Consider the following 27,930-nt stretch of genomic DNA (forward strand, 5'->3'; position numbering starts at 1 on the left):
AGATCCAGATTTTAATGCATCAAATTGCACAACCTTATTTTATCTTGCATTATAGAAAATTAATGGATGGATGAACAACTCTTGTGTTTTTCGTTGATAAAAATGATATATTACACAAATATTACATTTGACTGCGGCTTTACTTTTGTTTGACTTTGATTAAACTATAATGTCATTCTCACTTTCGGATTAACTGTAACTAAAATTAAGTAAACTAAAATACAGATCAAATGTTATTTAAAACAAAAGCATTCTGAGTTTGTGCGGTACATGTTCTACCCTGATGAATATTTGCAGGTACCCGGTGTCAGACTAATCCAGCAGATACAGGCACATGTTTAAATCAAATTAAACCAATTCTCAGTGGGCTTCACAATGCAAATCTACATTTTTCAGCATCGTCCCAAAAGCAAAAAGCTTTATCTGTTTACTTGTAGTTGATACTCGAATTTTTCTTTGGCAAAAAGCCACGCAAACATCACTGGAAGCAAATGGCCTAATCTGATATTTACAGTATGTGGCATATGTATTGAAGATAAGAGTTCAATTAATATCTGCACAGGATTCTTGGTATGGGGTAAATATGTTTGTGGTGTAGATTCAAAGGTGACGGGATAGAACTGATTCATAAATGAAAAACACAAACTCCAGGGATTCAACCGTTCTTTAATCCATCCTTCCTCCACCTCTAAACCTGCCCCCTCCTGCTCTGAGCCGGGCCCAGCAGGGAAAGCTTGCCTTCAGCGGTAAAGCTCGGGTGCTGGGTTTTAGCCTGTGCAGCTGTCGACTCCTATCTATCTGCCTGTGTCAGTGCTGGAGAGGATACTTCAGGGTGCATTAGAGAGGGTAGGGAGATTAGATGCTGAGTGCTGATATCTCCCGTTCCTCCGCTGCTGCGTCTCCTCGCTGCCGCCGCTGCTGCCTGGCCCTGGAGAATGGACTGGTGGAGGCAGTTTTTAAAGAGGCAGAGGATAAAAGATGCTCCCTGTTATGATATCTGGAGGCCTGTTTCTTTCTTTATGCCTCTTTTTCCTTCTGACTTCATTGTCTCCATTTTTGCTTTCTTCTCCGAAACTAGTCTTCATTCTATTGCTGGACTGATACAGAAAATAAGAAAAAGATCTACTGCTTTACCACTAAAAGAAAAATACAGATACGGCTAGGCTTTGTTAAGGACTGAAAAAGAACGATTTGTTAGCATTACGCCATTGGTCATTTATCTTTCATTTTGTTCAAACATTTTTTGTTGGCCACTCTGAGGTTACATTCAAGCTACTATATTTTGGTTTTAAAACCATTTTTTAACGAAAATGATGTCTGTCCACACAAGTGTTTGGGTCTGCCTGCTACACACGTGAATTGTCACATATTGGCTGAATAATAGCTTTTGTCCAGCATGTTGAGCAGGTGTATCATTTTTAAATGAAGAATTAACTTCACAACAGCTGTTAGGAAAGACAACAGGGTCTATATCTATATAGTTCTACTCTGGTAGCCGAGGATAATGCTAGTTGTCTTTTTCCAGAATTGAGTCATGTGATAGGGTACTGACGATCAGCCAAGGCTATATTGTGAACAATAGGACCCAATCAGCAAGTGGTTGAGAGTGTCTAGTTTATCATTTGCAAACATCCTTGTTTCTGCCCATTTAGGTTTGAGCTCTCTCCTTTAAATTTCAGACTATAATGTGTCCAGCACCATTTCTCAACTTCTCCGTTTTAGCGGCTATACATTTCCAGTCCTCTCGAACATGCACAGATAAAACAGACACTACCCATGGTTTTCTGAGGTAGCACTGGCTGACCAAACCTCAGCAGCCTGGCTAGATAGACACTCCAGACTTTCACTTTGTGGAATAAACAGGTTTTTACACAGTCTCAGTGTTGTGTTGGATACTTGGCTGCATCTCTCTCTTTACAAAGTAGTTTTCCTTGTCTGTTGGGAGCATCTATAGATTCGCCACAGAGATGGCTTATTCTTGGAGTGAGCTAAACCTTCAAATTCATTGACTGGCAGGTTGTTTTAATTGCTGTGTGGAAGCACACTGTGATGGTTGAAACAATAAAATTGAGCTATTGTGGAGAAGCAGCCGTGTCAGGAGAAATACTGCAGGACCAATACCGTAGCTGCAGAGTCTTTAAACAACTATATATGCAGGTCATGTACACTGATCAGCAACAACATTAAAACCACTGACAGGTGAGGTGAATAATTGATTATCTTGTTACATTGGCCCCTGTCAAGGGGTGGGATATATCTGGCAGCAAGAGAACATTCGACTCTATAAGGTTGATGTGCTGGAAACAGGAGAAGTGAGGAAGTGTAAGAAGACGACTGGGTCAGAGCATCTCTAAACATGGAGGGGCTATGCTCCAAGTATACAATGGTTTGTATCATAGACTGTATATAAAGATGGACAACATATCTCTACCCAGAAATAAAGCCAAAATATTGTGGGTATGAATGATGCCATCTTGGGCAATCATTTGGAGCAAGTGTCTGTACAGTAGCAAATTGGAGCCGCAGTATCTAGGTCATTTTTATATCATCAAATCACTTATCAAAACAAAGTTGACTGCCAACATACACACACACATACAGTGCTTCTATGGGCAGCCTTTTTTTCCCCTATGAAGGGCCATTTACGGTTCAGTATCCAGCCCAAGGACACTTGGCATGCAGATGTGGAAGATTGGGATCGAACCTCCAAAATTCTGGCTAGAGGACAACCGCTCTACCCTTCAGCCACAGCCGTCCCCATCCACTAACATGAGGGTATACTGCATACAGCCACCAGGGGATGATCAAGATGCTTTTGCTTCACTTTTGGGTTGCTTGCATGTCATCCATCTTTATATATAATTTATGGTTTGCACCTGCACCAAATGTGGGTGACTTTTAATTTGAATTTAAGATATGTTTATTTATACCAAACACATGCACATACATGCACTACACACTCATGCAATGGTAGGTAAATTTAACCTCTGCATTTAACCCATCTGGTGCAGGACACACAGAGCAGTGAGCGACCATGTACGGCGCTCGGGGAGCAGATGTTGGCGGAGTAAGGTGCCTTGCTCAGGGGCACTCGACAGGGTAGGGAGACTCTTGGATTTTTGGACAGATCAATCCAGGTTCATCTTTTGTTGTAGGTATATTGATGACTACCTGCGGAAATTAATCAAATGTTTACCCAAGATAAAGCTCCTTTCACACTAAAAAACAAAGTTAGAACATGGAAGTTCATTATTGACCGTCGAAACAATAGAGACTGCCCATAGGTTGTCAAATCTTTTAAAAGTTCATGTGGATCTTATTAAAGATATAATATATAACAATTCTTCATTAAATGTTTGAAAAAAACAACTAGACCTATGTTATATACATGTTGACTTGTCTACTCACATTATCCAAAATGTTGCAACCCAATTTTTTACCAGGTAATACATTCTTTCAGTTGGTAACATTGCTAGACAGTTCGCCAGTAAGCTGTTTTCTCCTCCCTCTGTGTATGTTGGTCTTCATAATGAATCACAATTATTAATTTTCTTTTGTCGTGTAATTTGAATTAAACAAAAACACAACCTTATCCTTGATAAAATATGTCATGTCATGTAGATTTACACTAACAAAGATGGTGAACACATAAATTTCCGTGACCCCATAATGCTTTACGACGTCATAATATGAGCTGCAGTCCCATTTATATTGTTTACTTTCAATAAGAACACTAAACATCACAGAAGTCTCAAGTTTGAATAACTGAATGACAGAAAATATCCATTTCCTACCTTGAGCATCCTTTCCTCAGTTAGAGACTCAGTATGCAAGTAGTGTGCATTTTTACAAACCCTCATGAACACCAAGGTCCTGCTCATAAATACAATGGCATTTTCACATGGCTGTTTAAAGCTTCTTGTCATCCATCACTGTTTTATGGCTAGTTAGCTCTTCTCCTGTTGTACTGACCACACACACCCTGCGGGGCATTTTCACCCAGGCTTGTAAAAGTCATTACACACCTCACCACAGAAAGTCCTTTCCCGGTAACATTCAAAAGCGCTGTTGTTACCTGTTGTGAATACTGGCACATTATATTTCTGGGGATGTTCTTTTCAGAGTGGAACAGGAGCCGCATTAAGATTTATGATGATAGATTATAGATGACAGGTATGAGTAACATCACTATTGCAGTCATATTTCACCATACACTGGCACACAGAAACAGGTTAATTCTTCAAAAATGAGGATAGATTCACTATATTTACACAGAAGTTTCCCTTGATCCTCTCAAATCTGTTATTCAAACGGCTCAGATTATCTTCACCACTTCGAAAAAAAGCATGTTAAGCACCTGACAAATAGCAGGATGGGTGGGATTAAGTACCTATCCTCAAGTGTTAAAGAGGCTATGGAGTTGATTTTGGAGCAAAATTCTGGCTTCTCTCCAGTTAGGTGTGTTTATATAGTGTTTTGAAATGGCATCTCTCAAACCCCTTACCCTCAAACTATTTGACTTTCGTTATGCTGCGGAAACACATCATCTCATTCTGCTGTTAGCATTGCACATGAAAGTTGTGGAGTATTGTAGACTTATGAATAGGCAACAGGCATTGCAAATTCCAACTGAGGCATTCTGCAGAAAATTAATTTGTGCTTTCTCATTAGAGGTAAAAACCCCACGTTCCGAGGGGGCTAAACAATCTCTGGGATTCTGCTTGGTGGGTTTGTCTTTGGGTTTGCTTAAGGCTTCTGGCAGATTCTCTGTGTAACTGTTGGCAGCTGTTTACCTCAGAACTGTATGGAGAGGCTCATTATTAGAGCGTGAAGCTTGTTATGAGGCCGTGTGAGAGACTTGTCAGTCGCTAATTAATTCTGAGGAGCTGCCTGCAAAGTCTGTATGGAAATGAGTAGAGAGAGAGAAGCAGTGGCCTGATGGATGAGCTGCTGCTGAGACATGGGTCAGGCCTGTCAGAGTTTCCCACTATGTCTTAACATGATGGGAGTTCCTGTTTGGTGGAGCTTGTTCAGAAACAAGTTCAGTTTGTGTACAGGTATTGTGTGATATATTATATCCTTGGAAGAACAAGAGAAAGTGAAGCAGCTCTATGCCTGACAGGCTTCTTAATGACCCGTCCACACCTGTCAGCCTTGTTTACAGGAGGTGTTCAATGGACATAACAGTGCAGAGGCGTTTGACTGTTGACAGTTTACAGATATTTGAGCTTATGTCATTGAGAAGGATTTTTATCATCACATAATTAGGGCTGGGCGATAAAACGATAAAGATAATTATCGCGAATTAAGAGAAAAAAAGACGCAAGAAAACAACTGTTTGTCGAAAAGCATGTTACCACAAAGAAGGTGGTACAACCATTCTTTTTTACCATCTGAATCAGAAATTAGAGAAATTCAACTTCGACATATAAAATAAGTTTTGATTTATTCATCACCACCAATGAACGCAAGTACAAAAATAATAAAATAAAATTGTTCCAGTGACTCACATTCATGTTAAAAATAAGATAAAAAAAAGATTGATCAACTTTAAGATAATTTTTGTGTAGGATGGTGTATTGGAATAAACCCAGTTCTCTCTTATGATCATTTTTGCCAACATAAAAATGAAAAAAAATTTTGTAGTTGCAGCTTGACGTATGCTATACCCTCCACCTACAGTTATTTAATCCTTTTACCTTCCAACACAAGATGTTGCCGCAGCAGTGCCACATGTTGGACTATTACAATTGATTTTAAATAGAGATTTCTAAGTCTCTATGGTTTATTACAACTGATAACGCATTTTATCCCGATGCTTTCCATTTATAAAACATTATTTGTGCACTATACATATCTGATAGTATTGTCATGTATGTCCTTCTCTTTAATGTTGATCAGTGATTGTAGACAATCAACCAAAAACAATCATAACTTTAAGATCTATTCAGTAGCTGCTGATAGTCAGGACATTTTATATTCTGTACCACATATCCTAGCTACTTCCTGGAGCTGCAGTTGTGAGAAATGTTGAGCTGTGTTTTACTGTCCCAAGAGTGTCTCTGTTTCTGTCATTTCCACACTGTTGATGTCCGCAGTCTGGCTGTCATCAACACGTTGGCTCTCTAAATGTCAGCTCCCCTTCTGCTGGACAGCCTCACCTTCCTACCTCTTTCTCATACTCATTTTCAGTGCTGCACTTTTTCTCTTTTTAATCTTTTCCACAACACTTTAAAGATGTTATGATCTGTTACACATTTCATCCAGCCCAAGCAGCTTTTTAATGACACTGCACTCTCTTGTCTGCGTTGTACAGTACAGACTATGGACACATTAATGTGTGTTCTAAATGGGTACTAGTTAGGTTAATGGGCATATGTCTGACTCTTTTAATGTCCAGATTTGACTTTGCCAACAAGTCAAACACACAAAAGTTAAATTTAAGTTGGTATAGCCGCAGAAAATATGGCAAAGAGGAAATGAAATGAAGATTACTTACTAGGACATCTTTGTTTTCTTTGAATGTGTACGTCTGCTTTGTGGTGTTAAACAACCACATGTCATTCTTCATTGTGACTCTTTCCATCATTAGTACCCATCTTCAATGGCTCTAAATGATGATGATTTACAATATAACTAACCTGAAGATGTCCTGCTTTAGCCACGATTCTCATTGTTTCCCCATGAAGAAAGCAGAAACATTACAGCGCCTCACAGGCTGCATGTTTTTTTTTGGTATGCATAGCACAGAGGACAGAAATAACCCCGGGCTCTAGTCCTGAATTTCTTATTGTTCCACTCCAGAGCTCTGAGCCAGACAACTGATGTGGTCCAACAGAACTAAATAAGGCCCTGAATGGATGAGAAGCCAGATTGATGTGCCCGTATAATTATTCCTGCTGGTGATGGAAAGAGCTATAAACATAAATATTGCTCAGAGAAAGTCAAACTGCTCTGTGATAACAAAGATGACGATAAGCCGATCCTTTACTGTTGCTAATCATGATTTTGGGTTATCAAATTGTGATTCATTAATTATTGGCAGTCTCTTGAATGAACAAGCGAGCCTCTTCCTCCGCCTGATGCCTCACTCAGACACTCGGTGAAACAAAATATGCTTAAAACACATTCATCTGAAATGTCTTTGTACTACAATGGCGTCGTGATTATTCTCAACTCCCTGAGTCGTTTGTGTTTTTGAAAGGAAGTAATCGTTGACTGACGATGGTGTCATAATTTGTAGTGCAGAGGTGGCACCTTTTATTGTGTTGAATTACAAACTCGTCCTCGGTGTTGAGGCCGAGCCCTTTGGCTCAGGAAGCCATGTTCTCGTTTTAACCTTTTTCGTTTGATTAAGAGGGAAAACACACCTCACCTGACCTGCGCTGTGGGGAGGAGGGACAGCAGCTGGGATTTGGGCCAGAACAGCGGGAAACTGAGCTCAAGTTGAGGGGCTGGCAAAGCCAAGGGTGGTGAAGGTCTACATGCACACATACACACACACCGAAACACATACACCACATTTGCATGTACACATGTACTTGTGAGTGTGTACATAAGTTGATGAACAGAAACAAACAAATGTAGAAAATTTGAATATGAACATGTGTATGCAAAACACACAGTCTGGTGCGTGCGATACATGTGATATTGTGAGGCACTGAGAATACAGAAACATCACTTAATGACACAAATGGACTGTAAGAACAAATATATGTACAGATTGTACATTATAACGCCTTCTGCAAGTGTATACTCCGTATTATTTATAACTGATTTATATATATATTTAAAAATATCGTCGCTAGTGACAGAACCAACAGAGAGTTTTCACTTACTCCTGCATCCGTCATTATGGCAACATTAAGCTCATTGTTTTGGTTTTATGGTCGCAAATATGTTCTATGGTTCAGTCTCCACCTGCATCATTTTTCATTGAACAACCTCAACTAAACGCACTGTAACATCAATTTGAAAGTAGTGTTGGATTTCTATTCATTTTAACTTAGCATAGTTTGGGTTTTAATATTCTGTCATGTGACCTCTGGAGGTGTTGGTGCAGATCTTCATGTGACCACTCTTTGCCTTTTCTTGGTTTCTGTATGTTTGATTTTAGTCACCAGCAGTGATGCCAGTAACGCGTTACTTAGTAGCGCGTTACTTAGTAGCGCGTTACTCTAGCCAGACCACTTTTTTCAGTAACGAGTAATCTAACGCGTTACTATTTCCAAACCAGTAATCAGATTAAAGTTACTTGTCCAAGTCACCTTGCGTTACTATTTCGGTATTTGTGGTTAAACCGCTGGGCACGTTCTGCGGCTGGGGGAGCAGTCGCCCTGTCACCCTCCTCACCACACCGCCGGAGGCTCGGTGTGCGGCACGCCTCAACGTTTTTTTTGGGGGGGGTTGCTCGTCCGCGGTGCGGGGGCTTTCCCTCTAGTGGGCCGCGGAGCGGTGTCCGTGGGCGCTGCGGAAGGCGGGGACCAGTTAGAGAGGACCGGGTACAGCGGTCGGCGGCAGCGACTCTGGACCTCTATATATATAGTCTATGCTCTGGACGCGTGTCGGGCCCCTCTCGCGGATCACCTCAGCTACAGCGCCCGTTGGGGGAAGCCTCCGTTCGCACGCGGGGGGGGGGGCGCCAGCGGTTTCTAATAAAGTGAGTGTTGGCAAAACCGGTTGTCATTTTTATGTTGAGGCGGCGGGGGTGTTGTCGGCAGCTGCTGAATGTAACTAATAAAGTAACTTGTAATCTAACTTAGTTACTTTTAAAATCAAGTAACTTGTAATCTAATTTAGTTACTTTTAAAATCAAGTAACTTGTAAAGTAACTAAGTTACTTTTTCAAAGTAACTATGGCAACACTGGTCACCAGACAGACAAATCATTGATCGTCTTTCTGATTCCATTTTAAAAAGGTTTGTATGGATATGTTGATTTTATTAAAGAATAAAATCTCCTGAAAGTCCTCAATCTATAAAGGTCTAATTTCTCAGTTCGCTGCAGTGATGTAGCAGTGTCCTTTCACTGTGACATCACTGTTGGGCGTGGTTACAGGTTCAAAGCATCACACCTCATGTAAACCAGATAACAACACTGCTGTGCAGCTTTTCAGTTCAGGTGTTTAATACTCTTCAAAGTAAACAAATACAAGTAGTACTGCAAAGTCAAAATGACTGAGTTGTGTAAATACATCTGAAACTGTGATTTACTGTAGCCACTGCTAAAACTGCTGGTGCATCAACTGCAAACACTGGTAGCTTATTTGTCATATTACAGGGAGCTGTCGCAAATATTTTTACATAGTAATCCAAATGCAAAGTCTGTATTACTGAAAACTCCTGAGCACACAAAGTTTCCATCTGCTAATCTCAGATAAGACCGTGCACATGATCCAGTGGGTATAGCTTCCTATTTACTTATAACGAGGGTTTATGAAGCTTTGTTTTACATCTAATAAGGAAAATGGCATTCTGTAAGGTAACAGCAGAGCTCAGGGAAAACATATTTTACGTGGCTGCAGATGTTATGGTTCTCATGGGTCAGCAGCATGAGGAATGTGAGGATCATGTATCTTAATGCTTCTGGACCAATGGCAGCTGTAGCCTGAGGCATCAGGTTTTAGGGTTGTCTGTCTGTTTTCATACTCTCTTGAACGCCCTAGCTCAGAAATGCTGTGTGGTAATTCCTAAAAAAATGTTGCAGAAACGTCCTCTTGGACTGGATGAGGTGATCCGATTTTTGTGGTCAAATGTCACAGGTCAAGGTCACTGTGACCTCACAATTTGACAATGTCATTTATCAGGAATGCTCGGGGGGATTTCACTACATTTGGCACAAATATTAACTCGGACTCAAGCATGAGCTGATCAGATATTGTAGGTCAAATGTCAAAGGTAAAAATCACTCGAAACACGTTTTTTGGCAATAGTAAATGTATTGTTTGTAATGTCCTTAGTGCTCTATAAATAATATTATTTCTTTGTTTTTCGGAAATTGGTCTTTTGAAAATGCGTTATCCCTGTTGCACAGGCATTGATGTAAACTGCAACGTGCTTGTTTGGCAGAGGCTTACAGCCATCAGGCAGCAATTCTAGTTGTTTCCTATCGTGCAGCATTGATCCCATGTGGGTTTTTTCTTATGCCTTATGTTTGCTGTATTGACGTGCACATTCCAAGAGCCATCAAGAAATCATAACAATCAATCCCGGTCTTTTTTCAATCTTATAGCTGCTCATAATGTAACTACTGCTCATTATTTGCATTAGCATTGAGATTCAGATGCTGATGCCAATGTTCGGACCTACAATAAAGGCAAACACATCAGCTTGTGACCAGATTGAGTAAATCAGCAGTTATAAACATATTTACATGGATATAGGTCTATAGCTAGTGAGACAATTTTTTTTTATGAGATGAGAAACATTACTGTATCAGCAAATAACATTTTCCAAGTTGAAGATATATTTGACTGGTATCCTGACTAGACAGTAAAGTCACACCCGCTCTGTGTCTGTTGTTATCTAAGCTCCTCTTCCTCAGCTGGACCCTCTGTGAGCCTGTTTATGCACATTGAAATAAATATCTGCCTCCTTCGATTTTCTACACTACGGGTCCTGAATTCCTTCAACAAGTGCACGTGCAGGTGCATGTTCAGTATCTCGCTGTAAAACGGTTGGTCCTCCTCATGTTTATGAAGCATGATGGCTTCAGCTCCCATCAGCAGTGATGTCAACGTGGTGGTCAGGATGTTACGCTGTATGTTCCCCCTTTCCTACACTGGGATGTCTTTCCTAGCACACAAACAGCTGAAAAACACCTGTCACCTGCCCAGTCCATCCCATCAGTCCCATGCCCATGCAATTTCACGTGATTCGTTTCACTCCCTTTAGTTGAAATATTTGAACTTGAATGAAAAGTTCGAGCGATGCAATGTTTCAAAAGCCAATCAGTGTTGAGAATGAAACCCACCGGAGACAGATCCTGGCACTGACCCAAGCTACTGGGTCATCAAACTGGCAACTGTTGAGCCTCAGGCGGTGCTGGAAATGGCAGTCATTCAGACACTGTGAAATTCCCCAAGCTGTGTGCAACGCTGGATGATCTTGTGGACCCACACAAGACAGAGCTGGCTTCTCTGGTCATTTCCACAACAGGTGCAAATGAGCAGTCACTTCAGTCAGTAGTCCTCTCCTTTTTTTTTCCAGGGGAACGGGAAAATATTCCTGGTTGGCACTGAGAGAATTGTAAGTAACTTGCTTCGTATTTGGTGTAAACACAGAATACGTTTTCAAAACATGAACCCCCCACAAACTAAAGCATCTCACATTGAGCCTCCGACACCGACAGGAGCACCAGCCCGCAGAGATAGATCCACGAGATAGATCCATTTCACCAGTCGGCACGGCATCTAGCTGGATGGTTCCTTCTCCTGTTGTCTCTCCTGTACATTTCTATTAAACAGAAGTGTAATTGAACAACTGAGTGATGCAGACTCATATTTTTCTTAGAGTGTTATTGGGGATGCACACACATCAGTCTAATGAATGCATCACTACGCTGATGCTGCTTCCCTGGCTGTTGTGAAGCCATTTTCAGGAAGCTGAAAAGCTCTTGAGAGTACTGCATGCAGCCGGCATGCACCACCAGCCATCTTGCACACTGAGCAGCATTGACATTCAGAGGCTGATGCCTCTGGCTGCCCGATCATGATGGATTCAGATTGAGAGCAGAAAAGGCACGGAGACGCTCTGTGTTGCTAGAGCCCTAATGTATGAAAAAACCTGACTGTTGCAGCAGTGCGTTGTGGCGAGGAGGGGAGAATGCTGAGTGAGTCTGGGTTGTACAAGCCCACAGGCAAGAACGAATAGAAGCAAACACATGACGGGTCTCTCAATACCCTTGTTAGGGAACTGTGAAATAACGTATGAGCACCAGTGAAGTGATGTTTTTTAGTTTTGTTGAGGCGTGGAGGAGCAGAGGGGGAGAGGTGAGCGGCTAAAACGTTTCATGTGCACACTCTGCATGTTTTTAAAATTGTGTTATTCACAGTCACCACAGTGGTAGTCGTCCTCTCTCTTCTCCTGTTTGTTTGATACAGCTTGGAGTAAACAGAGAAATACAGTATATACAAGGCATGCAACTTGTTGATAAGGTTTAAAGGCACCTTTGAAGGAATTGCGTTAAGTTGTAAGAATGTAAGAAAATGTAAGTTACAAACCACATCAGTTATTTCCGCATAGCAGTAATGTGTTTACTTTGTGTACTTTTTATGCTCCTTAAGCCCAACCTAAAACAGCCTCCCTCCTTTCTGTCTGAAATGATGGCATCTCAGAAAGGCAAGCTATTAAGTGGAGCGAGATGGAAGTTTAGGTAGGTTAAAGTTGGACAAGGCCACAATGAAACACCACCTGCTCCTCTTTCATCACGGCCGTAATTACCACATTCCATTTCTCAAAGAAATAAACGATAACACGCGTGCCTGCAGCTTCTCCGCCCACTGCTATCTGCTACCTCACACACTGTCCCCCGCCTTCCTCTTCGTCCTCTGCCGCTCTCTCTCTCTCTTTGCCACATGCACATATTAATTCCTCCCTTTATACTTGCGATATATATTAGTCTCTCGCAACGCACAGATTCTCGCTTGCATAAACACCAAGCCGCTCATTAATTCAATCTCTTGTAATGATTTATTTTCCCGCTCCCTGTGCAAATAAACGCAGAGGCTCTTTTTCCTCGCTGTTTCTCTCACACTAATGTCTCAGTCCATCTCTCCTCGCTCGTCCTGGTAAATGGGTTGAAGTGGAGTCGGACTGTGCTGATGTAGCGGAGCTTCCGGGCGCTGAGTTTCAGCAATTGCCCGAGAGCCTTCCTCTGTTTGTTTTGGAGATAATGATAATGCTGCACACCCAAGTCATCGCAGCCTTTTATGGCCTCAACAATGACAGTGTGCAGATTAGAAATGACTGTTGCCAGAGATACAGCACGCGATAGCCACCTGCTTGAAGACTCATTGTCACGCACACAGAGGTTTAGAGAGTGGCAGGAGATGGTTAAATGTGAACATTTTAATTTGTGATGTGAAATCAGGCTTTAAATGATCCAGTAGGTGTTTGAATTACTGAAACTTGTCCATTGCTCGTTCGGTTATGAATGTGCTGTTTGCTTGGCCTGTGGTGATGCTGGTGGCAGCTTTCTTTCTGAAACTGTAAAAGTGACCCGCAGTTATAGAATTAGTGAATTAAGTGGATTCTGGATTTTTTAACCTATTTTATAGTCAATGGTTTTCATACATAAGAAACCAAATTTGCTCCATTGCTGTTCAGGTTTGTGGCTTTTATATAGGTTTGAATGATTTACTTACTGATGCCACATTTAATTTATGCATACATATAATCTATTTCAAATAATCAACACAAAAAAGTCTTTAGACCCAAGCTCAAAACTATTCATAATAAAATCTCTGTATTTCAGCTAAGTACATAGCACAGCAGCAACAAAAGTAACATTGCTCTTTACTTTTTAAAAAAATAGCTAAAGAGGAAGGGATAGTATGAATTTTGCTGCCAAGAAAAAGATGAGCACCTAATCTGTCACTCCGATATGGTGATATCTACATAATCAAATTGGCAAAATGGTCTGACATGCAGCCACTTGCTGTAATTTATCAGAGTACGTAGAAAAAGACATGTTCATCTCGGTCTTCAAACTGCATGTTGAGCCTTGCTCCCGCTCATTGCAAGGCAATGTTTACCAGTTTATTCAAATTGTATTAATATTCAATGTATTGCGTGTCCAAATCACACCAGATTCGACATTGCCTTTTCATCAGGCCATGAAGAATACACATGCCAAGCGTGAAGCTGAGAAGATGATAGGTTTGTGAGAAATGCGTTTCACAGACAGAGAGTGACAGACGTTTGTGGAATAAATTAAGAGAAAAGAGAAAAGCCAGAGAAACTGGTTATATGATCAGATTAGAAATTGCTCTGTGGATTTCGTAAATCGCTTGGTAAAAATGATCCAAGCACTTTACTATGCTATAATGACTGTCACATATTTTGTGGTCTCCAAATGTTTGAGGCATTACAGCCGAGGCGTGCATGGATTTTTTTGTTTTGGGCTCCTCGGCTAAGTGGGGAAAGACAGATTATCAATGCTGAAAGCAAATTTAGAGGCTCTATCTCTTACACAGCAGTTTTAATGTCCCAGCTTTGAATATTATCTACAAGAGAGGAGCTGTAGGCATTGTTGCTAGCTCTGGCTGGGTAATGTCAAATCGATACCTGGTGTGTTTTTGGTTTCACAAATGAAAAATACAAGCAGATTTGATCAATGTACAAGAGGGATGCATGACTTGAGGCTTGTACTACTCTTGTAATACAAGACAGATCCATAGCACAGGCTCAAGTTAATATGTGAGCTCAGATGAAATTGGCACAGGTTTGACTCTTTCTTATTGAGCGAATAAGCCAGACAAATCTATGGGCTGGGGCGCTTGACAGACGTTTAGAAATGTTAAAATATGCATAAGGAGTTTGCTTTGGAAAAGCTCAATAATTAAACACACAGGCAGACGAGCCTCTGAAGTGTCACTCTTCTTTCTTGGTAAAGATGAGAGTGACAGAGAGTTGAGGGATCCAGGAAACAATGTGGTGGAGCCCAACTCTTCATCTGTGACACAGGATTTCCCCAGAGGGAAAACAAAACCTGGTGTAGTTGTTTGATGGGGAATCCCCACGTGGCAAGTGGAAAATATTGTGACATTCACTGCATTGAAAGTGCAACTCTCAATTATTTGTCATGAAGTGATTTATGGAGCCAGTAATTGCCTTTCATCAAAAGATTGTTATGGTTAATGTCATTAAGCCCTGATGTGAGGAAGGTTCGCGTTGATTTTTATTCTACACTTTAATAATTTATTGAAATGTTAAGAAGGATTTTATAAAGGACTTCTTCTGCTTCCTGAGTATATGTACCAAAGCTGATCCTGTTAGTGCCATAGATCAGCAGCTAGAAATGAGCTGCGAGGGGGTTTCAATCCCCTGCACCTACAGTCTAACAATTTACCTTACTTAACAAACATAAGGGAGGAAATCACACAAGCTATAGTTATCTGACCAGTTGATGTCTCCAGCTGACCTCCTTACAATGAACCAAAAATACAAAATTGGATCAAAGATTCCAGCTCTTTGTCCCACTAAAATATAAACAAAATTATATATATTAAGGAAATAGACACAGATATCATCTTATATTGAAGAAAATGTAAGATCACTCATCCCCCTGGATGTGAGTCTTGGTCTCACAGTATTTCCCAAGAGATCTCTGAGGTAATAATACAGTTCTGGCAATAATCATTTGTTTTGATTTCATCAGGATCTGCCACTTGACAAACCTCGCTGGGCGCTGGCCCATCACCTGCACGCTCGCCCCTGAGGGACGTTACTTCCATCATTTACCACATCCAAGAGAGAAAGAAGAAAAATGTTTTAATAAAGATGGAAGTCCATTCCCGTATTGTATACAATATACAGTTTATATTAGGTGAAAACAAAAAAGAAACAGAGTATGTGTCCCCATCACATGTACTATACAATAAAGCAGACTTAGTCAGCCCTTTCAAGAGCAGTCCCCTAGCCTAGTCTAGTCACTTCAACCGCTATTGACCAAAGTACTGTAGAATAAAAGAAGAAAATGCTAAATACAAGAAAGGAATAAAATTACAAAAAAATTCTAAAAACAACTCAAGGACATTCAAAAGTGTGAATAATAATAGAAATGTGCACTAAAGATGAGGGTCAGCTATACAGTGGATGTACGATCAGTCTTATTACCCTTTAGCCTGGACTAAGGAAAATCCAGGACCAGCTGATCAGAGGATCTAAGAGATCGGAGTGGAAAGGCCATTTAAGTGTTTTAAAAACAAATAAGAGAACCTTAACCTCATTACTATACTTAAGCGGAAGCCAATGCAGGGATGCGAGTACAGGTGAGATGATGTCTCTCTTCCTGGTACTGTATCAGTCTAGCTGCAGCATTCTGCACAAACTCCAGATATGAGAGCTTAGCTGATTTTATCGTTTTGGCAAACTTGAGATAGATGCTGCTCAGTTTTCAGTATTTTTTATCATAAAATACTGCTGAGCTGTCAGCTGCATCTCTATCTGATGCCTGGAAAAAGAAACCTATCTGGGCAAAACTTACTTTCAGATGTAGTTGAAAGCTTGGAAACTCCTGAAGAAGCCAGGGAGTGGACTTGATATTCCCTTTCAAACTACTATTTGATCCAAAACAAACTTTCATATTCATGCTATAAAGCTGGTTAATGACAGTCTTGGGAAATAAGACGTAAAGTCTGCGATCATGCTGTCGTTTTTCTTGTCTAGCTAAAATAACATGAATCTCAAGTGTGACACATAAGTGGTAGTCGTGTTCCTTGAAAGTTCTCTTCTTGTATTTAAGTGTGACCTGCGAGGCTCCACTCTGAAGTGAAGACTCTTTTAATCTTACAACAGAGAGGGGTTTGATGTGTATGATGAAAAAGATGAGAAGTTGCAGGCAGATATAAAAAGTATTTTTTTTAATTGGATGATTCGTTCGCACATGGCATCAGATTATATCACTTTCAAGTTTCTAAGTTTAGGCATTCCAAAATATTCTGCATACCCATGGTACTGTAATAGGATTTGGAAAACAGTGTCCACAAATAGATAACATCCAGCTTGAGCCTGTCCAAGTCCGATGTCTGTGTGACTCACATTCCAGCTGTTGGCACTGGATCCTGTGAAGACTTGAAACCCAGAAAGTCAAAGTTCACCCTCTGTTGCACCAAAACTAGCGGGGATATAAGCATTTTTTTTCCAAACATGGGTAAATCCCCAAGGGGCTTGAGTCTCTTCCTCCAATGAGACGCAGAGATTCACGAAGGCTTAAACTAAAATGTGTTGGATAATCTTTGTCAACGAATTAAGATTTAACATTCAACATGCAGCAATGATTAATATCAAGACTAAAATTTCACAGAAGGGATATTCAGTCGTGTGTGTGTCAACTTATTTTAGGATGGGGTCAGTAATGAGCGTTGATGCAGTTTAACCCCTGTGAAATAAACAAATATATTGGGATAATTTCAATAGATATTAAAGGGACCATATGCATACCTAGTCCTCCTTTTCTCGTTATAAGTTATATGTTATAAATAGTGAGTCTGTATTTTTTTTAATCGATCAACCACAATATATTAAAATAAAAAAGTCATATAATTTTACACTGCCCCTCTTTTCAACATTGTACCTGACTATAATTCAACACCTTTCATTCTCTTCCTCTTTCTTCATCCTTTCTTCAAACACACACGCGCCATTGTGATCTCTTCCATCACAGATAATAACAATGCAACTATCTTGAAAATCCTGCTGGGAATGAAGACATGCACTTGTTGTGAAATGATTATGATAACATTGATTTAATTGCTTTGTGATAAATGGCTAGCTTTTTATAACTTGATGATTTCACATTTCCTGCAGAGTCTCAACAAGATTTCAGTCACTTGGTTCAGGAGCAAAGACGTCAGACATGTCAGTATTTTCTGAGCCAGTGTGAAGTCCGTGCTGTTAATCTTTTGTTTGGAGCTGCTACAAAAAACTAAATTACAGGAAATAAATTGGAAAGTCCACAGATTCAGCATCATTGATTTAAAATGGTGCTTACAAAATAATAGTTTTTACAGAAATGGTTGCTTTAATTGTGTCTCTTTTTTGTGTGTTTCCAGCCATGTTCACAGACGTGCCTCATGACATGACAGCCCAGAGAGGGCAGGATGTGGAGATGGCCTGCTCCTTCCGAGGGGCAGGGATGCCCTCGTATTCCCTGGAAATCCAGTGGTGGTACATCAGGAACCACCTGGAATGGACAGACAGTAAACCCTGGACAACCAATGAAGTAGGTTTCAAAGTAGCATGAAGCTACAACCATTTTATTTTTTTACCTCTTTAGCCATTAATAGGGATCAGGCGCCGTTTATCCTCAGGCTAGGTTTTAGGTCCAATTTCAACTGCTGTCAAAATATATCGGTCCAATTTCACATGCAGGAAATACATCAAGGAGAAAAATGAACATAACATTATTGTTATAGTGAATATTTTGGCAGTATTAATAATTATAAGGCAAAAGACGACGATTGAAGGGGAGGGAGCAGAGAGAGTAGCAGAGCTAAATTTGTACAGTAGCCAAATGATCCATAATTAAAATCATTCCTATCAGTACTGTCTCAAACCGAGGCTCCAACACTATCAGGAGCATCAACCTCAGTCACCAAACATAGATTAAATTGGCAGCAGCATGTGGATGAGACATGATCCATTCGCCCGTCAGTACAGCAACTAGCAGATCACGTGCTGAACCTGCTGTGTAGGGCTGCCGCCTGTTGTTTGCAGTCCAGCCAAAGGTGATAAAGGAGAGTGATGTTTACCATAAAGTGTGGTCTATTTTTGAATGCCATCTATTCCTGGTGTAGTATATTCTGCAGGAGTCATTCTAATTGGAATATGTGTCCCATCTGTGTCCCAACGTATCTACCGGCAATAGGAAAGGAGTCATTTACCTTATATAATAACTTTCTTGAAAAAACTGAATTTAATTCGTTCCCACTGCCAGCAATGCCATCGATGTAGGATAATATAGAGTACGGGGATAATTTATACATTATATATTTTTTACATATTCAGCCTATTTTGGCTAGGGTATTAACTTGGACATAACTATTTAGTGACTTTTCCGGGATGAAGCACAAGCAATTATACTCAGTGTCACCTGTCTGGGGCTTAACACAGTATGTCCCATATTGTCTATCCACCTTTTAATATAAAAGGATTTGGATTAAATCATTTTTTTCTTCTTTGTTTTTTCCTAGGTGGCTCCAGAGGAGGATATGCCAAAGGATGCTACAAAGATAAGTGTGAGTTAACCACTGTCTGCCTTCCTTGTTTGAGAAAGGCCTTTTCTTTGCTTTTAGTTTGTTATGATGAAATGAGGCAGAATGCCAAATGATTACAATTAAAGTTTTTGTTCTGGATCATTTCGCAGTTTTTCTACTCATATACAGATTTTATTTTAACTCGATGACAACCTCAGTGCAGTGACCGCTCCAGACCACAGACACATTAACATGTTGACTTTGTCCGTGATGGGTTTGTAGAATCCCAGCGTCAGCCAAAGAGCAGACAACGCTGGGACTTGTGGGTGGTTTCCTCCCTGAGGGGGCACGGCCTGCGGTGCATCATCTTCAGATTCTCATAAACGCCCCTACATCTTTATGAGTGCAACACCATATCCAAATAATTAACAGTGAGGGGGAACGCCTGGGAAGTCAGCAGAACGTTTTATAACTCCTCTGGTTTCCATAGAGACCTTTAGTAACTCATCCAAGCGAACAGTTTTTCAAGCAGGGAGGACATTTTACTGAGGAAGACAGCACAACCATATATTTATAACTGATTTAAAATGTGGACTTTTTTCCTTCTAATTAACTCCAAAAGGGAGCTGGATGTAGAACATCACAATTCACCAATTCACCATTCCAAAAATGTGCAACTGCTGGCTATAACTTACAATCTTTATTGCGTTTATTTTTATGTGTGTGCATACTCATTTTTGTTACCGGTTTAGGACCTTTTCCAGCAAAACCACTGACCCTGTGAGGACCAGTAGACCCCATGGGGACAAAAGCCTGGTCCTAATGAGGCTAAACACAATTTCTGAGGTCCTGGTTAAGGTGAAGATAGATATGAATTGTGATTAGGTTCAATTTAGGGTTAGGCATGATCAGTCGTGGTTAGGGAGAAGGACTTGGTTAAACTGTCAACAGTTAATGAAAGTTATATTTTCTATTAAGGGAGGCAGGGAGGGAGATAGTTAGATAGGTTGGTCAGTAGGTGTGGGTCGGTACGTATGTTGGTATGTTGCTAGGAAGGTACATAGTATATGGAATTATAAATAGTAGGTATGTAAAAATAAAAATACATTCACATTGTTCTTTGTGTATGAGCAGACAAACACACCAACAGACATGAAGCCTCTCTCTTTTCTCCCACCAGGCGAGCTGCTGCTGATTCCCTGTAATGAAAGCACCAGCTGTGGTTTGGGTGACTGAGTGTGTGTCTGTACGTGTGTGTGTGTTTGTGTGTATGTGTTTGTGTATGTATGTGGGTGGAGCCGAACACTGCAGGCTGAGCAGCTGGAAAATCATTATGAGCTTTCTGTATATAATGGATGTTGGCCCGCTTCTCTTTGTCAAACAAAAACATTGTAGCTATACTCTCGATCTATATCGACACATACTGATGATGAAGGTAGGGCTACAAAACAGTGCTCAGTGTTAAGCTTTTACATGCAGTCACAAACACAAGTGCAGGGACCGTCCACACATCCGGCATCTACTGGCGTCATGGGGAGGAAGGCGGGTGATAAACAAAGTATTATTTATATCTCTGTGTGTCACATCCCGAGACTCTCATCATCTCAACTATGTTGCTCTGTGAACTTGCAAAGCTCTAAAATGTGGTCTCTTCATACTCAACGCCACAAATAGAATTTGTTAAGCCACACCTTTTTTCTGAGTTTTGTGGCTCGGATGAAGAGAAGGAGGAGGAGGAGGAGGAGAAAGAGCTGCTGAATGCATCCAGGCTGAAGTGATTTCAGAATTATCTATCAATCTATCAATCTATCAATCTATTTATCTATATTTCTATATGTATTTAAATAGATAACTGTAACATTGTTCAGTGTGTGGTACTAGCAAGTGAAGAGACATTCCACATAATTTGAATGCAAAGACGATGCTAATACAATTTCAGGAATAGTTTGACTTGTGGGGATTAACTGTGATTTCCTTTCTTGCTAAAGAGATTGATATCAATCAATCAATCAAATTTTATTTGTATAGCCCATATTCACAAATTACAATTCATCTCATAGGGCTTTAACAGGGTGTGACATCCTCTGTCCTTAACCCTCAGCAAGAGTAAGGAGAAACTAAAAAAAAAACATTTAACAGGGTAAAAATATGTAGAAACCTCAGAGAGAGCCACATGTGAGGGATCCCTCTCCCAGGACAGACAGAAGTGCAATAGATGCCACGTGCAGGAGAAAATCATCAATAATCAAAGTCTCTAGCAGCATTTTTGATGAGGGTAGACATCCCGAAGGACAACCCCAACATGACATGCCAAGCAGTCCCGCTGCAAGCACAGTCCATGCTCAGCAACCATCTAGACCACGATCCACCATCCAGACCAGACGCCACTCCAGTCCTCAGTCACCGTCCACCGCCGCCCACCAGGAGGACCCATCACAAGCCACCACCGCGGTCCTGGTCCACCGCCCGTGCCCAATGCCAACGCGACACAGGGTCCGCCACCAGCACCACGATCAGCCCACATGACTCAGAATCCGCCACACTGGATCCAACACCGCGACCCCCGGTGCGCGATCCACAAACCGCAATCCATGGTGCGGCCACAGAGGCCCTGGATCTGCGGGTGATAAAGCAAAGGGATTCCGGGGGAAGGGGGATAGGGATGGAGAAGAGGAAGGAGAAGCTGGAAAGAGAAGCTCCGTGTGTCATGTGTCATGACACACGGAGGTGACTGCCTCCGGAACTGAAAGTGGTAGATTATTCCACAGCCGAGGGGCTTGATGGCTAAAAGCTCTGGCTCCTACTCTACTTTTAGAGAATTTAGGGACGACAAGTAGGCTTGAATTCTGGGAGCGGAGTGCTCTAGTGGGTTTATAAGGTATTAACAGCTCTTTAAGGTATAAAGGCGCTATATTATTAAGGGCCTTGAAGGTGAGGAGGAGAATTTTAAATTCTATTCTAGATTTAACTGGAAGCCAGTGTAGCGATGCTAATATTGGAGGATGTGCTCTCTTCTCTTTGTTCTCGTCAGGACACGTGCTGCTGCATTTTGGACAAGCTGTAGAGTCTTTAACGACTTCCTGCTGGAGCCTGATAGTAATGAATTACAATAGTCCAGTCTCGATGTAACAAAGGCGTGGACTAGTTTTTCTGCATCTTTTTGTGAAAGGACATGTCTAATTTTTGAAATATTACGCAAGTGGAAAAAAGCGGTCCTAGAAATTTGTTTTAAGTGACTATTAAAGGATAAATCAGGATCGAAAATCACTCCCAAGTTCCTGACTGATATCCCTCTCAAGTGAGCAAGCTCTGTGCTCTGATCTAGTTTTATCAGCTTTTTGTAGGCCCAGTTTCTCTTGCTTTTATCATTTCAACACTGCGCAGGGACTGGAACTGAAAATGAACCTTTTGTCTAAATCTGACTTACTGACTTAACAATTTTTTTAATTTTGAAAGACTTGAGACATGGCTCTCACCAAAAGTAATCAAATACATATTAGAACTCAGTTTTTTATTTGTACAATGGTCAAAGTCAACTTTATTGTAAAATTTTGCCATATGATGGGAAATTGAATACTGATTCTCAGAGACCCCAGTGTAAACATACAAGTACACAAGCAAACCCAAAGGATAAGAGCTCAAATGAACTGATAAGAGCGGACACACAACAGATAGGAGCTAAAACACAATGGATAAGAGCTAAAACACAATGGATAAGAGCTAAAACACAATGGATAAGAGCAAAAACACAACAGATAAGAGCTAAAACACGATAAGAGCTAAAACGCAATGGATACGAGCTAAAATACAACAGATAAGAGCTAAAACACAATGTTCAAGAGCTAAAAAACAATAGATTCAAGCTAAAACACCACAGATAAGAGCTAAAACACAATGTTCAAGAGCTAAAAAACAATAGATTCGAGCTAAAACACCATGGATAAGAGCTAAAACGCAATGGATAAGAGCTCAAATAAACTGATAAGAGCGGACACACAACAGATAGGAGCTAAAACACAACAGATAAGAGCTAAAACACAATGGATAAGAGCTAAAACACAACAGATAAGAGCTAAAACACAATGGATAAGAGCAAAAACACATCATATAAGAGCTAAAAAACAATAGATACGGGCTAAAACACAATGGATAAGAGCAAAAACACAACAGATAAGAGCTAAAACACGATAAGAGCTAAAACGCAATGGATACGAGCTAAAATACAACAGATAAGAGCTAAAACACAATGTTCAAGAGCTAAAAAACAATAGATTCAAGCTAAAACACCACAGATAAGAGCTAAAACACAATGTTCAAGAGCTAAAAAACAATAGATTCGAGCTAAAACACCATGGATAAGAGCTAAAACGCAATGGATAAGAGCTCAAATAAACTGATAAGAGCGGACACACAACAGATAGGAGCTAAAACACAACAGATAAGAGCTAAAACACAATGGATAAGAGCTAAAACACAACAGATAAGAGCTAAAACACAATGGATAAGAGCAAAAACACATCATATAAGAGCTAAAAAACAATAGATACGGGCTAAAACACAATGGATAAGAGCTAAAACACAACAGATAAGAGCTAAAACACAATGGATACAAGTAAAACAAAACGGATAAGAGCTTGAATACAATAATGCGTAGAAGCACAATAATATTGGTAATTAATGTGGTTTTACAAACTCAAGTCAATGCCAGTAAGCATTGACTTGAGTTTCTTCTTTTGTGTATTTGGTCAAATGATGAAAAAGACTGTATCTGTTCTAAGCCAAAAATGTGTTCGCAACTGAAACCACAACAACTTTTATTCAGTACTTTGTTTATGGTAAAAAATAAACAAGTGTTGGTAGGTGGATGTGAATATTTATCTTGCTTCTAGTTTCTATGTTTAGCTAAGCTAACTGCCTTCTGGCCCTTTTTTATAGACCAACTCTCAGAATGGAAGTAAAATCTAATACAATATTCCAGTTTTTTGTATTTTTTGCTTACATTGTTTAAGGAATCGTTTGTGTGTGTTATGGGGATGTTATAGCTTTGTGCTTTTGCTGTGATTTAGCAGGTATTTCATTTTGAGGGCCCATCTTCAGCTACGAATACAATAAAGTGCAAAGACTATGAAGGACATCAGGATGACAATGATAAGCTGGTAGGCAGGACGAAAGAGAGATGCAGGATGAGTCAGAAGGACATATAGAAGTTCAGTTCAGTTAACATCTTTATGCTTCTGCACTTGTGCTTACCATGTTTTAGCATCAAGCTAACAATTATCCTGTATAGCCTTTTTTAGGCAGAAATCCAAGAGAATGTTCAGTTATGAGAATGTTAAGTTGGTCCAGAGTTTCTTGCAAATTCACCCATGGCGATCAGGTGAGGTTTGGTGCAGCTGGCAGGATGTAACAAATGTATTCTGCTGAGGTGTTTTTAATTACAGCACATCAACACTGTAGTTTGCCCATGTCACCAAAAACTGTCATGACATCTTTGTCAGCGTCTTTATGTTTTTTTGTTCCATTTTTGCGCCTGTCAGGTGTTACAAACATCAATAACACACCCACGTGCTCACTGGGAATACTTTGAAGAATCTCCTGCTGTGTTCTCACATGAGTTCATTCTGACATTCTCTAGACTTTTTACTCCAGGGCCTCTCACTTGCACATTTGCATCCTCCCATGCAGCTCCTTTGGAGGAGATCAAGGGTTTATCCGCTGTCTGAAAATTATTTGACACTGTTCTGCAAAAGTTTAAAAACTTTGTAGTGAGATTTTGATTTTTTGTGTATCTTTGCCAGGTTGTGAAGGTTGTAGGAAGCAACATCTCCCACAAACTCCGCCTCTCCCGAGTCAAGCTGACCGACGAGGGCACCTACGAATGCCGGGTCATCGACTTCAGCGATGACGCCGGGGCCCGCCACCACCGCGTCAGGGCCTACCTGCAGGTGGTGCCGCCTAGTGACATCATTGACAGCACGCACAACAACAACTTTGAGGCCGTGGACGAAACCAAGAGAGGAGTGGCATTCGTAGACGGTGACAACTTGGATTCTCACGGCAGTGGAGGGAGAGAGCACGCTCACGGCCACCACCACAATCACGGGCCCCACCAGGAGCACAGCAAGCAGCCTTCGTCATCGCCGGCTCACCAAGGCCGCAGCGGCAGCGGTCAGCAGCACAAGGCGGGCAGAGAGCTAAAGAAGAGGGACGTGGACAGTAACCACAGCCACAATGACTGCACCAACGAGCCAAGCTGTGCGCTGTAGATGTTTGCTCATTACACCTGAGTGATAGATTACATGAGGATTGCATAACATGATGTGCGTCACAGCATTAAAAGCTATTCTTCCCACACAGTACAGGCCTGTGCACGAATCCACAATCCTTAGACATGAACAGTATGGTTTATTAGAGCACGGAGCTGTGGGCTGTGCAGGGAAGGTAGCTTTTTTTGCTGGGTCTGGGTCCGACTGCTCACTGTCTTTAAAGCCTGGCTTCATGACATTCAGCATGGTGGGGGGGGGGTGACCTACCTGTTCCTGGTCCAAAAAAAAAGACTGCCCTCCTATTAACCCACTCTTGTACTTTATACACAATCCTGCTTTCATGCTCAAACTTCTTCCACTGTCTTAAGCTGTCATGTGATACTCCCTCAGAAAAAGCATAGGCTAAAATGTTACCTTTTGAAACTGGGTATATCCACAGTTAAAGAAATTGTTCCTTTCCTTTGGAGAATTTACTGAGTGAAATTCGACCATCAGTAAGTCTTTCCTTGAAAAGCAAAAGTTTCATTACATATTTTTGTTCAGTAAAATAATGATCATGAATATGGTGCAAAGTTCTTCAAGGATGAATAATACGTCCTTCCCCTTTCAGTTCAGTTGGAGTAAATACAGTGGCAGTGTGTAGAGTATGGGATTTCTATAACCATGTTTGTGCAGAATTCTAACAAGCCACATTAAAGGCTGTATTTCCCCCTACAGCACTTTTGATTTTATGAACAACAGTGCAACAGTGTGATTTTATTTTTGATTCACCCCTCGTGCTGCAGGTTCGATTGATTCATGGCTGTTCAGGCAGAGAAATCAATGGATGTGTTCCATCCACACAGATGTTACCTTTTTGGAGAGCCATGAAAAGATCAAATCCGTACGTCCAAATTGAAATTAAAATTTTGAATCTGGACTAGAAAGGAATAGAAAAGACAGGATCTTGGTGCAAGGTGGGTCTGACCCAGTGCTCATCAATCATTAAAAAGCCTCAATCCTCTCCACTACAAGCCTCTAATCCACTCTGTATATATGACTGTATAATATGAAATAAAGCGAGTGCATGTTCAGCAATTTTCTTAAAAAACTTTTTCAACCAACCATACACAAGGACAGTGTGTTAGTTGAGGATATTTGGGTCAATTATTAGTCAGTTTCATTTCAAAGAAATCCGTTTGTTTTTTCTTACAGCAGTTTTCTGTTGCTTTTCTGCTCTCCAAAAGTGCTGTACAGACAGATGAATGACATATTCTCTTCATAGCTGCTCAGACAGGGTTTCCCTAATGTATCTTAGTACTTAAAACAGTCTTTCTTAATAAACTACTGTACTGGATGTGCAGCGCTGCAAACATGAGTGTTACCATACTTTGTTGAGCCTGAACATGGGATTCATTTCAATGCAATTTGGGACTTGGTCTGAAAAGATTTGACCAGCCACTTTACTTCTGCCATTTTTTGTAACCTGATGATGATCTCTTTGCAGAGATGCTTGTTTGAAGTGCTGGCTGAGACAAATCTATAGGGATCAAATGGGACAAAGTGATAACATGAAGCCTTTTCATCCTGTGAGGGTGAAAAACAAGAGGAAGGAGCTGTTAGTGAAACCCTGATATTGTTCGTCCCAAAGTATAGTCTGTGTCTCGAGTCCATATAGGGGGGCTTTGCTCCTCAGTGTTCATCAGAGGAGCAGCAGTGCTCATAGACTGGGAGGTCATCGGTCAATGAGATTGTTTTTATCAACCTGTAACTTTGATTTGATGTTTTGTAAAGAAGAGAACACTGTAAAACAAAAAAAAAGAGGGACCATGTACATTTCTTCTAGAATGTTTGGTCTCACACTAAGTGTATGCCTTTATCAATTGAAATAAATTGTATATGAAACAGGGAATTTTATTTCTCATTCATTTAGAACATGTGAAAATAAACATTGATTCCGTCTCATGAAGAGTCACAGCTTATTTTTATCTGAGGAGTTATTATTATAAGAGGTGTTTGCTCAGGTCAGCTCTGGTTAAGCTTTTAGATGCTGTGTGTGTGTCTGTCCATGCGCGTTAAGGAGAAACGGTATAAGGCAGTGTGTGTGTTTAATAGGTGCTGCCAAACAATCTCCCCCCACTCCTCCCATTGCTGCTGATGACTAATGGTGCTATTGTCAGCCCTGGCAGCAGGATGAATAGCAACAGCACAGGACGAGATAAAGAGGCGCTGTGCTGCGCCCGCTGGAGTTAAGTAAGGCCAGCTTAATACAAAACGCGTGGCAATCTTGTTCACCCCCACATGAGGAGGCTCGAACATTCATTATGGAGCAATGAGGTGTGGAGGCACCGGGCTGTGAGGTGATGCGATAATGGAGGGGGGCTTCCTGTTTCCTTCACGTACACGTCTCGAACCCTGTAGGGCTGAGTGATCACATGTACAATGATAGATTGCCAAGTGTCCCACTGATTTCTCTTTAGTAACAATATCTTGTCCACCTTATGATGGCACATGTGGTGTGGGGGCCAGGGTCGCTCAGAGGTTCATGAAGGAAGCGCCTAACGGGGCAAGAGTGTCTCCACACACCAAAGAGTCCTGTTTCATTGTGTCGCAAATTTCATGAAAAGACCAAACGATGTGTTGGCTATACATATATACATATATATATATATATATATACAGTTGCAATCAGAAATATTCAACCCCCTCACCTCAATAGACATTGTGGTGATGTGGATGACAGATAATGACAATAAATGACAAAAAAAC

The 27,930-nt window shown here is 40.8% G+C and overlaps 1 protein-coding gene across 1 annotated transcript in view; it reads left to right on the plus strand.

Annotated features, from left to right (window-relative positions):
• Window positions 1–26,353, plus strand: part of LOC133956231 (V-set and transmembrane domain-containing protein 2-like protein) — a 44,860-nt gene extending 18,507 nt beyond the window's left edge. Inside the window, exons 2-4 of the mRNA XM_062391127.1 lie at window positions 17,774–17,943; window positions 18,914–18,958; window positions 24,715–26,353. Coding sequence (XP_062247111.1) covers window positions 17,774–17,943; window positions 18,914–18,958; window positions 24,715–25,182 — 683 coding nt within the window. The 3' untranslated portion in view covers window positions 25,183–26,353. The remainder of the gene's footprint in view (window positions 1–17,773; window positions 17,944–18,913; window positions 18,959–24,714) is intronic.
• The last annotated feature ends 1,577 nt before the right edge of the window (window positions 26,354–27,930 follow it).

Source organism: Platichthys flesus, chromosome 7, assembly GCF_949316205.1.
Source record: "Platichthys flesus chromosome 7, fPlaFle2.1, whole genome shotgun sequence".
Taxonomy (NCBI): Eukaryota; Metazoa; Chordata; class Actinopteri; order Pleuronectiformes; family Pleuronectidae; genus Platichthys; species Platichthys flesus.